The 16,804-nt window shown below is 39.1% G+C and overlaps 2 protein-coding genes across 2 annotated transcripts in view; both read right to left on the bottom strand.

Moving 5' to 3' along the window:
- LOC136882238 (protein bunched, class 2/F/G isoform) overlaps positions 1–16,804 on the bottom strand; it is a 460,797-nt gene that overhangs the window by 154,076 nt on the left and 289,917 nt on the right. The gene's annotated exons all lie outside the window — the stretch shown is intronic.
- Positions 500–3,863, bottom strand: LOC137502407 (uncharacterized). The gene is made up of 3 exons (XM_068229485.1): positions 3,295–3,863; positions 1,239–1,374; positions 500–1,113 (listed from the first exon to the last, which is right to left on the bottom strand). Exons 1-3 carry the CDS (start codon positions 3,547–3,549, stop codon positions 500–502), a joined length of 1,005 nt encoding a protein of 334 aa, XP_068085586.1. The 5' UTR covers positions 3,550–3,863.

Here is a 16,804-nt window from a genome sequence, read left to right as displayed (position 1 = left end):
TAGGTTTGAAGCTCAGGAGTTTGATGGCACTTTACTTGGTGACAGTGCTTACCCATGTCGTCCATATCTCATGACCCCATTTCTCAATCCTAATACTGAAGGTGAAGTGAGATATAATCATGCTCATATTAGAACAAGAGTATCAGTGGAACATACATTTGGTGTCTGGAAAAGGAGATTTCCTTGTTTATCTTTAGGCCTGAGGATTAAATTGGAAACAGCACTTGCTGTAATTGTGGCTACTGCTGTTTTACATAACCTAGCAATAGATGAACATGGACAAGAGTTTGACATTGAAGCTATTCCTGAAGAAAATAACATTGACCCACCTCTGCCAGACAATGGGTCCGGAAATGCTGTGAGAAGAACACTGGTTACCACCTTCTTCAGGTAAGAATGAAATATGATTTAATAAATGAAATTGTACAACACTACATTTTAATGAACAATATAACACACAATAGTAGAAAAAAAAATATTTTACGTTGTTTCCCTGCTTCTAAATATCAATGTTGCACTTTAATTGATCATACTGTGCTTGCTTTATTTTAAGTTCTAAGGTTTTAAGTTCATTTTCTATCCGAATATTCTCTAACTGGTTTAATTTCACTTGTCGTTCCAAACTTGCACTCTCCAGTTCTATTTCAAGTTTATTTTCAATTAGTTTATGGCATCTTTTCATATGGTCCAACACTAAAATACTGGTTTCCTCCTCCCTTGCCTTTACTGCCTCCTCAGTAGTCATTATTTTCAATTTTTTTTCATGAATTTCATGGTCATATTTGTCTTTAATATTTTTTCTTTTTATTATTCTGTCTGCCATGCACTCTGCTGCCCTCTTCCTTCTTATAACATTACCGTTACCATTACATTGGTCACTGTTTATTGCAGCTGATCGACTGCATGTGGGCGTTGGGGTGACCACTTCTGGTGCCCTATGGACATCAGGGACTGCCTGGGTGACAACTTCTGGTACCTTATGGACTATAGGGGCTGTTTGGGGGATGACTCCTGGTGACTTTTGAATCTCAACTTCAAGGGCTGTTTGGGTGACCACTTCTGGTGCCTTTTGCAGATGATCATCTGATGGATTAATCACATCTAGTACAACATCTGAAAAATATAATAGTATTTATTAATATAAAATAAAAAGGTCATAGTTAAGTTATAGTACTCATTCTAACAAAATAAATTATATGACAGAAAGGAAGATAACAGATGAAGATTAAATTAGATACCTCCAAGATATTCAGCACATGAATCGTAACAATTCCGCAGAGGCTCAAGCTGAGGTTTCACCATTGCAATGAATCTCTCATCTATATTGTCTGTTTTTGGAGTAAATGTTCCACCTCCTGTTTTGTAATGCTCCACCTGAAATAATAAATACATGCATGTTTACCAATAATCATAAAGCAATAAATCTCATTGAATCCTAAAGTAATTCACATAATAGCTAAGCAAACCAGCAAACCTCCTATCCAACAGACAGACCACTGAGGATAAAAATGGAAGAGAGGTATTATTTTATTCTAGCCTTGCATATAGACTAACCTATTCCTAATTATGTAATATTTACAGTTGTTATCCACATGTTGCATTATTATTTCATTACTGGTATATTAACAATAATTAATATTAAAGATTCATAACTGATAATTATTGTAGTATTCAATTACTAGCTGCCATGAAACGTTTTCATACCTTCCTGTGTCATAAACATATAGGCCTACTCAGTACCTTGTATGTATCTTAAGAATAGTTGCCTAAATTTGGACAAAACAAGTTCTAGCTCTTATTCAAATGAAACCACTGCACTTGCATTTCATTTTCTTATTGTCATGTTACTGTTTTTAATAATATCAGTTTGACTGCATGATAAGATTAGTAGATCTTTTATTATTATTATTATTATTATTATTATTATTATTATTATTATTATTATTATTATTATTATTTCCTCCAGGGAACAGAAGTAAGATTTTAATCACAAAGAAATTAACTTATTGTTTTCTTTAGTTAGTGCAAAGAAAGCTATTTTAGAATTTGAGAAAATAGTCTGTGTACCTTTCAAAGTGGTGGTGGTGATTACTGTTTTAAGAGGAAGCATTTATCTTTCAAAGACAAAGAACAAGCTTGGAAACAACCAGCTGATAGTTTCAATGAAATATGTGACTCCCAAGAAACATAAAACATCTGGGCCTCTTTAATTAAAAATCTTGCTGAGAGCTGTTGTTTATGTTACCTTCTTATCTGTGTCAACACACTTCACACCCTTCAGGAATATTAAGTGGCCTTGGTTAGCTCCCTACATTCAACTGAAATTCTCAAGTGGACTGCTAAACCTCATATCATGAGTTAAGAGAGGGATTTGGAGGTATTAACAGGTAAGTACGAAAACAGATGCTTCTTTTATGTTAACTTTAATTTTTTCCTTCATTGGTTCACCAACAAATCATAAAAATACTGGTGGATAGGATAGTTTGCTTGATATCATTTTCTGCCATATTTGGGAGATTGTTAATTCCCTGAGGAAAATTGTGCAGTGTGTTAGTGACTTCAAACTGGTCATCAGTAACAGGAGATATGCTTTCTTAACCTAAGTTGTACATTGAATCATTAGCCTATCTTCATCAATATCAGTCTATCATCAATAATTTCAATTAATTATTTCATTTTCTAATGCCAATAGGCCTACTGTTTTTCAGCTGTATTAAAAAGTGTAGTGTTTGAGTAAATAGTTCAGCAGCTTATTATTCAAATCTATGGTAACCTTTTTACTAGGAAATTCCCAGATACATTAATACAAACTGGGGGAAAATGGGTTTAGTTTAAACTCAGAATTAAGTAGTTTTGGGAGGATGGTTGTCCAGCTGTACTTCCTCTTAAAACAATAATCACCAACCAGAAATGCTAAACTGCAGCAGTTTCAAATAAATGCACGTTTAAACTCATTTGGAGGAAATGGCCCTAAGCCTAGGAATTTCTTTCTTTCTTCATCTTCCTGTTTTGCTATTTGTTTTACATCACAGTGCCAGATAATTCTTATGCCAATGATGGGATAAAAAAAAACTACGACTGGTAAGGAAGCAACTGATGTGAAAATGGGAAACCATCATCAGTGCTGCTGACAGCTGGGTTCAAACCCACTATCTCCCGAATGCAAGCTGGCAGCTACGTGACAAACCGCGTAGCGAACTCACTTGTAGGCATTTCTATTGTAAGGTTTATATGGATAGTCTAACCTACAATATAGTAGGAATAGATAGAAATATTTTTATTGAAAAATCTTACCTTATCATCTGCAATATGCTGCCGAGCCTTCCTCTTCAATGTGTCGTACAAATAGTGCAGCTGTTTCGGGAGCCTGGGTCCTGATTGACAATTAGCATTGTACAATTTGGTTATCTCCTCCCAAGCTGTATTCTTTTCTTTCACACTCGTTGCATCAGTCCTTTTGTTCCCTATAACACTTATGAACTGCTCTACAATATCTAACAATATATTTTTGTCTTGTTCAGTGAAGTTTTTTGCCCTTTTGCTATCCATGATGTTACCCTCTGCAGAATTTAGCAATATTATTCAGCGAAATGTACCGTATCTGTATTTGTGATGATGACTGGGACAGCTGGATAATAGCCAAGACTGTGAATCACTGCCTATTGGATTCTGCTCATATTATGCATAAAAACAAGGTAGTACTAGCGGAGGCATCTAGTGAGTAGTTACGAAACTTGATCAATGAGCCAATAGTTGACAGTTCGATAAGTTAGCTGCTATTACGCTGTGCAACGCAGCGAAGATTTATCGATTCGACAGCTGTAACAAATCAATAGCTGTCGGATAGATATCTCACCATTCCAGAAACCGGGCATTAATCTATCATTGCCTTCACTTGGGAGTCGAACTCGTCGCTCTAAACGCGAAATGAATGGAACTAATCTGTGAAGATTTTTCGAGGATATTGTTCTTAACATATACCAAATGGAAGAACGACTCATTCTTCACACGGGGCTCTTTTTCTTAATAAACACTTTGCCTTTGTCATATAAAAAAATATAATCCCAGGTTGCCCAAAGGAACACTACGAGAAATGCTCATGATTTCCTTCTCTAGTGGCATAAAATGAACTAATAGAGAAGCCCGTGCCTTATCAACGCTAAGAAGAATCATTGTAAGCTCTTACCTACCAGGCGCAGGCATTTTAATCTAACCTCATTACGCTGCTTGCGTGTCAATTTCGACGCTGAGTTTTATTCTACTAGATGATGGTGTAAACCGGATCTTTGAGTTTTTACTTTTGTCAGGTAAACATCAAACTAGAACATCCTACAACACGAGTAAACTACCGACCGGACTTTTGTCACACTTTACAAAAATACGACGCTTCTGCCAGGTTTGAGCCCGTAATCTAGGGATCACGAGGCTGATACATCAAATTGCAATAATAATCACTGCACCTACCAGACACGTGCAATTATTAAAGTAAAAAAAACAATGAATCTAATAAAATTGTAATATAATGAACTTCTTTCATTAACAAGTCAATTAATTTAATCCATTACCTACATAGTATAAGAAGTGCACAACGTATAGCATCTTAAAACACCAATCGTCACTATGGCCATCTCCTCTTCCCTTACTGAACTTCAGCTTACTTTGAGAAGTTTATCGAGACCACCTTTCCAGGAAAGCAAATGTACAAAACATGTCTGGATGTAATTAATGAAACTAACAGAGCGTCACTAGTCTTGATTGCAGTTAACTCGCGCAGAATAAATAACGGGGCACCTCTGTTGCGTGGCACAACTTAACAGATCTTCTCGAACTTACAAAGACACTACATTTGCTAGATGCCTTGCGTCGCGCCGACACATATGTCTTATGGCGACGATGGGACAGGGAAGGGCTGGGAGTGGGAAGGAAGCGGCCGTGGCCTTACTTAAGGTACAGTCCCAGCATTTGCCTGGTATGAAAATGGGAAACCACGGAAAACCATTTTCAGGGCTGCCGACAGAGGGGTTCGAACCTACTATCTCCCGAATACTGGATACTGGCCGCACTTAAGCGACTGCAGCTATCGAGCTCGGTCAAAGACACTGCAATATGGTGATAGTAATGAGATACACCCGCGCATAATAAGCAGGTCGCTAGCCTGCGAATTATCCTCAATCCGACGACGTATAGAGAAACAGATCTCGTACGGTGTAACAGGCCGTAGCTCGGTGTTACAGCAGATGGACAACAATTCCAGTGTCGTTTGTTTTGCCGTATACCGCAGAGACAAATAATATAAAGGAGCTTCAAAAAATAAAGTAAGAGGAGCTCACACGATATACAGTAGCAGGGCGACGTCATGACGGCTTACCATCCAGGTGCCTTGAACGGTCCGAAGAGACTGAAATCACTGGGTGCCATGTCAGGATTGTAAGGAGGATGGCCCAGACGAGGGGAGCGTCAGTGAATGCTGCCAGTTACTGAGACACGCTCGAACGTTTGCATACAGCAGTTCGCAGTAAACGACCTCCACTTCTGAACACGCAGCCAACAGTACACGTGAATTGTTACGGCACTTCCAGTAGCATGTACTGCCCTCGATGAGCACGGCTGGACTAATGCACTCGCATGGATATAACAGTCAATTCCGTCCCCACCCCCCGCCTTTTTTCCCTTTCTGTAAGAGGCTACCAGCCAGGTCTTATTTCATATCATGCAACTAACTTAGTGCCCGTTCCTAAATCTAAGCAGTATCACAATTTATTTTGTACAAAGCTGAAATTTGTGAATATACGTTCAATGCTAGCTGAACTTACAGGAACTGAAGCCTCCCCTCCACCAGAAGCTCAGCCAGCAGTTCGGCGCTAACCGGTCCCTTAAATTGTGAAATGGTCCAAAATATTTGTCATTTTACTTGTAGTGTATCGCAAGGTGGATAACCTCATGCCTATTCTCCTGAATACATGTCAATACGGATAAAATATGAAGTTCTTAACTTATGATGAAGCACAAAATCAAATTCACTTTCAATGCTTCCGCTGTTCAGCGATTTCCACAAGCTACTGTGTCATTGTCTTTTTATTATACTTATTTTGCATCACTATATACGTATTGCATTTTTATTTTAGAGTTAGCTTTATCCGAATGCAAATTTAATATCAATGCTATTAAAATACATTATCTATTTATCGCAATAACGCAAATTCTGTAGGCTTTCTTCAAAACGCTACAAAATGCTAAATTTCTAATTTGAAAACATCAAACCTCATCACTACTGGCAAGGAGGATGGTTTCACTAGTAAAATCCACTTTACGTGCTCTTCCTAGTCTTGAAATATTTCTGATCTTGAGTGTTTTGGATTTAGCATGTAAGCAGGTAATGCAGCTCATTTTGGGCACACGCCCAATGGAGCTGAGCTATGTACCGGTCCTACCGTCATTCTTAAATATCTGCAATTGAATCCAGGAAGCTAATAGTGCTGACAGTTACCATACGAGGCATATCATGTCTGTCCGAAACGCTCACATATCCTCAAAAAAATTTTTTCAAGCAGATATAACCACTCAATACATTCATCTACATTTGTGGTTTTTTCACTTTGTAACTGAATCTGGCTACATTTGACCAGTTAAGACTATTTTTAAACCAATTTTGAAAGTCTCCTGGTCAGTTTAGCCGGACTGAGTGGCTTTCTGCAGGGTCGATCCTGGCTCAGTCCAGTGGTGTACGTCAGCCTCGTGTCGGCAGCTTCACAGGCACGTCAAAGAACTCATGTGGGACAAACTTCCGGCACCTCGGCGTCTCCGAAAACCGTAAAAGTAGTTTGTGGGACGTAAAACCACCTTTTGCCACCCCTGTTATGGAACTGTATGATTTGAACTGAAGTTCCTGCTGAATCAGCTGAGAAGGTAGCGAAATACGAAAGTGCGAAATCGTGTACAGTTCATGACGCTCTGTACACACACGTTTTTATCTAGGACGAGGTTAGTGTCTGTTCAGCCAGGGTCAATACGTCTCATTAGTCGCGAGGCCCTGGGCGCAATATTCCTAGTGTGGCGGACAAAATTCCTGAGGGGAGGGGGACTCAGACTCATTACTCACATCACTCTCGGTGCGAGCTAAATATAGCACAAAGTGAACATGTCGGGGACGAGTGACAACTGTCAAGCAACTGGCTGTGGCTGCACTATACGAGTAGACCAGCTGTTCTACATATACGCACATGCGTACTGTCAACAGCTGTAGAGGCTATTCAATTTAAATGCTATTTTTTTGTTAAATGGAAAAAACCTTCGGACACGTACAGGTTTTTAATGCAGATCAACCTCCCAAAGTTTGAATGAAATAAGATACCCTATAGATGTGGCCTTCTCTCGTTAGTTCTGTGATTACCACGGTGGTGGTGGTGGTGGTGGTTTTCGTCTTAGGAGGAAGAACTAGGTAACTACTCTCTCTCCAAAAATTAAATGGATATAACAAATATTTATTAAACGGAGGAGTTTGAAAACGAATTAAAAATAAAACAAAGATTTTATTAAGCCGGAAAGGACACCGAAAACTTGAAGTTTAGTCTCCCACATAAAGCAAATGACGAGATCCGCAGTAGTGTCTCCTGCAGGCTGAGGCTCCGTCTTAGCCAGAGAGTATCTAGGTATTAATATGAGGAAAGATCTTCATTGGGGTAATCACATAAATGGGATTGTAAATAAAGGATACAGATCTCTGTACATGGTTATGAGGGTGTTTAGGGGTTGTAGTAAGGATGTAAAGGAGAGTGCATATAAGTCTCTGGTAAGACCCCAACTAGAGTATGGTTCCAGTGTATGGGACCCTCACCAGGATTACCTGATTCAAGAATTAGAAAAAATCCAAAGAAAAGCAGCTCGATTTGTTCTGGGTGATTTCCGACAAAAGAGTGGCGTTACAAAAATGTTGCAAAGTTTGGGCTGGGAAGAATTGAGAGAAAGAAGAAGAGCTGCTCGACTAACTAATATGTTCCGAGCTGTCAGCGGAGAGATGGCGTGGAATGACATTAGTAGACGAATAAGTTTGAGTAGCGTCTTTAAAAGTAGGAAAGATCACAATATGAATATAAAGTTGGAATTCGAGAGGACAAACTGGGGCAAATATGCATTTATAGGAATGGGAGTTAGGGATTGAAATAATTTACCAAGGGAGGTGTTCAATAAATTTCCAATTTCTTTGAAATCATTTAAGAAAAGGCTAGGAAAACAACAGATAGGGAATCTGCCACCTGCCCTAAATGCAGATCAGTAGTGATATTTTTTTCTATTTGCTTACGTCGTGCCGACACAGATATGTCTTATGGCGACCATGGGATAGGAAAGGCCAAGGAATTGGAAGGAAACGACCGTGGCCTTTATTAAGGTAGAGCCCCGGCATTTGCCTGGTGTGAAAATGGGAAATTACGGGAAACCATCTTCAGGCTGCCGACAGTGGGATTCGAACACACGACCTCCCGGATGCAAGCTCACAGCCGCCCGCCTCTACGCGCACGGCCAACTCGCCCGGTGAAATAAGATTGTTCCAAGCTACTTCACGTAACATTTTACAAACAAGCTGTCTATATTAATAGTGGAATTTTCTAATTTTGTCCGCATATAGGACGTCAATGATGAAGGAAATGCGGAAAGAAAACCTAATCACGGTGTAGCTAAGTCATCAATTACCTCCCCTAAGGAAACCTACCTCAAAGAAATTTAACCCTGAAAGTATGACGATCCAAAGAAACTATATTATTTTCTGGAAAATGTAGTCAAGGTCGCCGCCCTACGAAGAAAATAGATAAATCTTCATTTTACAACACCCTGCAGGGTTTCTGGTAACCATCCAGTTCCACTCTTTTAAAGACAACGTCCATTAATTCAATGGACGCAAGCAGCAGAGGACTGGTATTCCTGATTGGTTTATCAGACCTCCACATTCATGTTTCAGCAAGAATTCAAGGTTTAATGAATAATAAGCATCGTTTACATAACCTACCTCCAAGTATACATATTTTATTTCCATACTACAACATTTCTTCAAGTTTAGGTAATATTTAGCGAGGCCCGCTTTAAGGTAACCCTGAACTCATTTTCTCATTTTAAAAACGGGGAAACAAAACAAAGTTTCAGCGCTGGACATGGGCCCAGTTAAAATATTATACAACCCTAGCATAACTCGATGCACTAGTATTTTATGAACATTCTTTGAGGAAAGTATTTAGAATAATGTTGAAAATATTTTTTTATTATGGTCTATAAACTTCTGTTAAAAAGACTCCTATTAAACCTAGTTTTCTTTCGGTGTTGTCCGGCTCCATGGTAAATGGTTAGCGTGCTGGCCTTTGGTCACAGGGGCCCCGCGTTCGATTCCCGGCAGGGTCGGGAATTTTAACCATCATTTAGTTAATTTCGCTGGCGCGGGGACTGGGTGTATGTGTCGTCTTCATCATCATTTCATTCTCATCACGACGCGCAGGTCGCGTACGGCTGTCAAATCAGAAGACCTGCACCTGGCGACACTCCCGGCACTATAAGCCATACGCTATTTCATTTTATTTTTTTTCTCATTTCGGTGTTAAGAATTACCCACTTTTATGGAATTAACATTAACGTGATTTGGTGCATCCTAAGTGGACAGATGTTGTTGTTGATCAAAACATGCGTGCGCTTCTCTTCGCAATTTTGCCGCTTTACAGGACGTGCATTCACGTCTGTCGGTCGAAAGCTTAGTTAGGGGACACGTTGACGCCGGCGCTTCCTGGATTTTTCACGGGGATGGCTTCATTCAAGGTGGAGGTTCGAGGTCGCTTTGGCCATAGACCGTTCACGAGACTGTACCAACGTAGACGGGTTCTCGGTTTTCCTTTATCGGCGCCAATCTCCTGACTCTTCATACACGATCAGTCAGGATTATTATTATTATTATTATTATTATTATTATTATTATTATTATTATTATTAATCACTTGAAATTTCAATTTGCATATTTCAGATTTCTACTAATACATCAGTAATGGCTTGCTCTACGAAAAAAAAAAAAATATATATATATATATTTCCCACAACTTGATATACTGGTATATGTGTGTGTGCGCGCGTGCAGTAAACACCTAGGGCTAATTGCAAGAAAAAACTGTATTTAGACCATGTTTATAGTTGAACAATGTCTAAGTATGCCTACTGCATTGCAAAGACGTTATCACCTAGACACTGTCTAAAACCGATATTCAACCGGCCAAGTTCAAACACTGCCGAAAATACTGATTAACCTGCAATTCTTGGAGTGAATCACAAGCAGAGGTTATGTTCCATGACAACATATGACATAAGGGACAGTCCGGTAACGGGCAACTGATATATTTGAGATAATTTTCCCGAAATTATAGATCACTTCGACTATCAGAATTATTTGTCCTGATCGTCAGAGGACCGGGAGAAAGTAAGGAAAACAATATTCAGCGCTGCCAATGGTGCGTTCTCGCCTGTACAACTCAGCCCGTTACATAGTTTCATCTGCCTTTCGCCGAATCCATTTACATTACACGCACCATAACAACGCTATAATCAAAGCTACCGGTGGCGTGTCGCTTTAGTGTCGATAATATTATGAGATTTTATTTCCACGGAAAGAGATATTCAGATCTGTGGGAAAGTCGTGTAGGAAGACATCTGACTAGCGTTCGGCGCACGCACCGACGAACTTCATTGGTTGCGACAAGCAAAATGTGTTGCATGGAAGATGCTTCTATTTCCAATATTGAAGCTTTAAACGACGTTTAGCAAAACACTTTTTATGCATTAGAAGATCGTAATCGACTTGGACGTTGTTTAGGGCTGCTTCTGACCACTCTGCTCACTGGTTCACACTTGTTTCCCGGATTCGCTTCTAAGGGCTGGAAACCGTGCTGAAGGAAAAGCACTATTTGGAGCTACGTGCATGGGTCAAGTGTTGTATGTTGCAGGGGTATATTTAATTCAAGCTCCATGGGAAGCCGTCCTACAGCACTGTAATATCTAGAGAGAGTTAAGGAGAGATAATGCACACGTAAATGCAGTTAGAATGTTGGAAGATGAGTTAAAAAATATATGATTGCCTTAACTTTCCTCCTCCATCAGAAATAACCAATTTACGTGGAGGACTGCGTAATCGCGAGTTTGAAACTTGAAAATCTGTGGCCGGAAGACGTTCAGCACGATGGCCAAAGCTAAGAAATGGATATCTAACGAGAACGAGTGGGGTGACGTGATTAAAGATGAATGAACCATTTCCGGTACCCGGTGCAGACATGACTGCCCGGAACTCGCACCACCACATTGGAAGGTCAATTATAACTGACGTCCTGAGGAAGAAGGGTTAGAGTGCAGGCGAGGAAATTTCCTGCCTTGCTGTGAAAGGATCACCTCGGACAGTTGACAACATAGTGTACTTTACTAATACGAAGCGAGATGTAATTGTGGATCCCACAACACGATTTGAATTGGGAAATTAACAAGATACAAAGTTACACCAAGAAAAGAAGAATATTTATGGACCCATGGCAAATTTCTTCAAAGACATTGTTAGTTGTAGTCAATGAAGGTTTGAGGTATTACACTGGGAGCTCGAAGTGCCATACCAAGTTGTTCTTATTTTAAGGCGCCTAACTATCCTGCCTTAGAGATGAGATTGTAATGACGGTGCTGAGGAAATCCTGCCAAATCTTAAATCGCCACCTCAATCGAAATATTTGAGTACGATTTGCTGTTACGTAACATTCTATCAGTGAGTATACTGAATCCAGAGGCATAACGAGTATGATACGGGCCCACCTATCAATAACATGCGCACAGCAAAAACAAACTATATCCCAGTACAGTATGTGCAAAACAATAACTGTAAGATTACAAAACAATTTTTAAATCAAATATTTTGTAGGGACTGAACAATGACAAACTATCTTATGTATTTATATTTTTTTAAATGTTACTGTACTAAAATCGAAGTCTAACGAATCTGGACCATGGGGCGTGATTTGGAACTCTTATTTCAGTGAGTATAGTTAGTTCTTTGTAAGTTCTAGGTCGAAAATGACCGACCGGCAACAGGAAGTTAGACTCTGGTAAAACATCGTGCATAATTCCGGGACACTTTGTTAAGTCGGTTACACAGGTTCTCATGGGGAATTTTTTCAGTGCGTTTTGTGAGAGCGTGGCGAGAGACTGCCGTAATCCGTTCAGAATGGAATTGCGGTAAAATTATGTATTTATTTATTTTTGCGAGGAAGCGCCGCGCCCGCCTGACCATCGTTGGAAGCCAGTTTTGGAAAGAAAAACAACAACAACAACAAAAAGTTTATTGAATTCTATGTTGCTGATTGTTAGGCGCGTCTAACGAATATAAATTATGAGGTAAAATAGCATTAATTGTACAGGCTGCTATATACAATTTATTGAGCATATAATACAGCATTGTTGCTTACAGATAAGAACTGTCATCACTTCGTATTCGTGCCTTTGTTTTCCAGCAATTCAATCTGAACTACAAAGCGACCTGTTTGTTCGACTCCTACGTTGAATATTCGATTCACACGGACACAGGCTCGATTCCCGGCCACGCTAGGGCATCTGTGTTTGACTATACACACAACACTACTAACAACCACAGAAACGTCCCGGGTTGCCGTCAGAAACGGGAACTGATCGTGAAACTGCGCCAAATCCACGTATACTGCCGACCCTAAAAAGTTGGGAAAGGCCAGAAAGAAAAGACGACGTGTAACCCAAACTATTTACGAGAAGGAGAAGTCGTATACGGAACAGGTAAATCATTTCAAGTATTTAAGATGCGTGTTCTCCCAACATGATGGTACAGCAAGTGAACTGAATCAAAATGTCGCAAATCTAACGCAGCGGGCTTGCAGTTGCGATCAAAGGTATTCTCTAAGAAAAAAGTCAGGTTTGTTTTCAGACATCTTTGCTGTATGAGAGGAAAAGCTGGGTGCACTCGGGATTTCCTATTCGTAAGTTGAAAGTAACAGACATGAAAGTAGTTAGAATGGTGGCTGATATTAATAGATGGGAACAATAAAGGAGATAAAGGCTAAATTAAAGAACTCGACTGACGAAGCTGTGCGTACAAACCGGCTTGGTGTCATAAGAGGACATGTTACCTAAGCGAATAATGGGAGCAGACGGAGACCAGGAGGCTAGCAGATGAAAGGCATGGATGAACTCGTGAGCGCTGCAACATCTCCCAACGATAACTTAAAGGTCTTCTCATTACGTCACCTCGCACCACACCACAATACAGGAATCCATATGACCTCACCTGTTCTTAACCTACCCCAAACAGAGCACGTACAGTCACATCACGATCTTATATCTCATTTAATATATTATACACGCATGATGATAATGCTTGTTCTTCAAAGGAGTCTAACATCTAGATCGTCAACTCGTAATACTACAAGATGGAAGTAAATGTAATAATAATAATCAAAATTTGACCACGACTGATTCGAATTTAAAGGATGATGCGGAAAATGCTTTTGCAGGCGCCATGTCTTCTGGTATGGGCTAAAGCATTGACCTGTCTCAGTCTCATCCTTGTCTTTCACAATATGAAAGTGACTCCTTATGCAGCCAGTCCTTGCTATGAATGGTGTGAAAATATCGTTCAGTGGGCTTGGCAAACTGGTACGTAATAGCAACTGGCTCCGTGAGGAAAGCAACGGGAAAGTGCCCCACTCCTCATTTCCCTAGTATGTATCTTATCTGACACCTAAGATATCTATGAAAGCTCTTGGCGGAGGTGTGGAGGATCAAGCCGGCTTTCGGGCTGAGTACCCAACATACATATCAACAGGACGAAGAAAATTATTATAAATTTACAATAATCAGTGGATCTAATTAGCAGTGCCATAAATTGATTCAAAAATAGATTTAAGTGTATTAAAATGGAATAAGGCATTGCCTTTGAAGTGAAATCGTCACTCAAATTAAAAGTTTAAAAACATTTTAAAAATACACAAAGAGTAAAACCGAGCCAATAGAATAAAAAAGCAGTTAGCAATAAAACGGGCCACTATAAATTATAAAACGTATGACGAGGTCTACTGACTGCTCATCATCTCGTAGAATGAGGGAGATGGTATGGCGCAGAATGGCCCGGGGGGCTTCTCCCTTCAGTAAGTAGGAAGACGACATAGTACCACTCCTTCTCTCCGAGAAAACTGCACGATACCATCGTAATTCCTTTAATCGCTCTCAGCTTATTTAAGAGGGGTGGCCTCCCACTCCATCTTCAATGGGACATCACCAAATGTCTCAGCTGAGAACGAATATCACCGGCTCGTTATAACGAAACGGGTATTTCACGTGTAAATAACTGCTCTCACTGCTATGTGGTTCCTTATATATCCATGTCAATACCGGAGTAAATTAATTATTTTTTCAAATAATTTGCAATTAACACTAATTGAGGGGCTGAGTGATAATGATACTGGCTTTACGTCCCACTAACTACTTTTACGGTATTCGGAGAGGCCGATGTGCCGGAATTTAGTCCCGGAGGAGTTCTTTCACGCCAGTAAATCTACCGACACGAGTCTAACATATTTGAGCAACTTCAAATACCACCAGACTGAGCGAAGATCGAACCTGCCAAGTTGGGCTCAGAAGGCCAGCCTGGCACTGAGTGAAAATGCTGTATGTATGTACGAAAACAAGTGGAATTAGTTTACTTGAAAGTATCAAAACTAACTTGAAATGTTTGTAAGTGGAAGTTGTTCTGCATGACTTTGCACTGCAGTGTATAACCACGGTTTTCTGTTGCAAGACTTCCTACAACCGAACTATTACAAACTCTCCCTGTGATATTCAATTTTTTTTTATTTCATCGTTGCATGGAATAATACTAGGAACATTAACTACATAAAAATAGACAATTTTACAGTCCAAAACAGCAAAATAATAAAGCATTTTAGGCACCAACCGTTCGTATTCTGTTGTTGAAAAATGCACTTTATGGCTAGTTAATTTAGACTAAAATGATGGTCCAACATTTGGCATATGAAACGTGAAGATATTAAAGTATGTTTAGTTTAATCGTATAACCAACAAATCGGCATTTAGCCTAAAATCCATATACTACTACTACTATTGGAAAGTATTTTCATCACCTTTATTGTTATGTGCAATTTCGGTACATTACCGGTTTTCAATGAAATGCTATTAAATGTAAAATCTCATTCATCTTACATTTAGACGATTTAAGAGTGGGATCTAATGCTGAAATGAGATCGAGATTCTACTGTACTTTTAAAGAAATTTCCCGGATTTTTCCCGCAGTAGTTTATCGTCGGCGATGATGGTATACCGTGCAGGCAGCTCACTCTGTCCTCAACCTGAGAATAAGCTGCTCTCTGACGAACCACATCCAAACTCGCATTACGTCAGAATACCCACCACAATATTTCACTTCAACACCACACATGTGTGCGATAAACGAGCTATTTATAGAGAGGCCGGAAGTTCAATGTATTCCGTCTCCACTGATACCGCCGGTAAAAGAAATAGAGAAACATCAAAAGGCAGTGAACATGTCGCGGGGGAAACAAAGGGAGAGTGGAATAACGAAACTGAATAAAGTGAATTTCATCCCAGTTGTTAGTTCGAAGAAAGCTGGATTCAAATGAACTGAGCCGGATCTTCAAAATACGCAACGTTATAATACGTGTACCTCGATTTTCATGAGAAGAATTGGACCATGTTATGCATCACTAGACTAAGCGCCAAAACACCATTCTGAGATAATTGAGCTCAAAGTTTCCAGTCGATTAAAAATCCACTTATTGTTAAATTTCCCAATTTTTTGCAATAAGTAAGAATTATTATTTTTGAACTCTTTTGTAAAACCTCAACCTAATTACTTATCAAACAACGCTAAAAATAAATAAAATGGCGGTTAGTCTATTTACGTTTGTTGTTTGATTGTGCATTTTTGTTTTGCATCAACAGACTATGTGACTTTTTAAGTCCTTTGGTTGCGTTATGCATAACCAAACAGTGCATTTGGACTAGTCTGTGATAAAGCATAAGTAAACTACACGACGTTACAGGTCAATAAATAAATAATCATTTCACTATAATGGACACATAATCGTAAATGACGTTGTAAATTACATTACGTAAGATACAAATCATTTGTGAAATCTACAATTTAACGTTATGGAATTATGAAATAAGTCGGTTATTTTTGCTCTCAAGACTTGGGTAGAAATTCCTTTGCTTACCGGTAGTGTGAGGGAATAGCAATAACACGCACAATTTTGCAATAAAACGTACTTTATTCTTTACTAATTGGCAGAAAACATGGTAATGTAATGTAAAACAACTGAATAAAAATGGAAATAATAAAGCTTACAAGACAACAACAAATCCAAAATGAACCCGGACATTATGTATTTTACACTTTAAAGCTTTTTATTGCCTGGCTTGAATCACAATACTGTAAAAATGAATTATAGCGAAAGATACTTGATTAATCCTATAAACATAAACAAAACCCCTAAAATTAAAAGGTGCCATTGGAAGTCTTTTTCACTAATTAGCATGAAACACAATACTGCTCAGTAACTAAACAAAATTTAAGAAAGAAACATAAATGAAATCAAAATCTGTCATTATTCACTTTCTATTTCAAAGTCAAGTTGTCCATTGAACCCATCAATATCGTCTTCCACACTTTTATCGGTGAAAAATGACCGATACATTGGTCTGGCATCTTCTGGAATCAGCGGCAGAAGAGACTTCAAGTCTT

This window comes from Anabrus simplex, chromosome 10, assembly GCF_040414725.1.
Source record: "Anabrus simplex isolate iqAnaSimp1 chromosome 10, ASM4041472v1, whole genome shotgun sequence".
NCBI lineage: Eukaryota > Metazoa > Arthropoda > Insecta > Orthoptera > Tettigoniidae > Anabrus > Anabrus simplex.
Note: the sequence above shows the minus strand (reverse complement) of the source record. Positions and strands in the feature narration are given on the sequence as shown.

Coding starts and splice junctions, on each gene's coding strand:
- LOC137502407 (XM_068229485.1), bottom strand. CDS start 3,549: ATGGATAGCAAAAGGGCAAAAAACTTCACTGAACAAGACAAAAATATA. Junction 1,375..3,294: donor AGCATATTGCAGATGATAAG/GTAAGATTTTTC, acceptor TTATTATTTCAG/GTGGAGCATTACAAAACAGG. Junction 1,114..1,238: donor ATGTGCTGAATATCTTGGAG/GTATCTAATTTA, acceptor TATATTTTTCAG/ATGTTGTACTAGATGTGATT.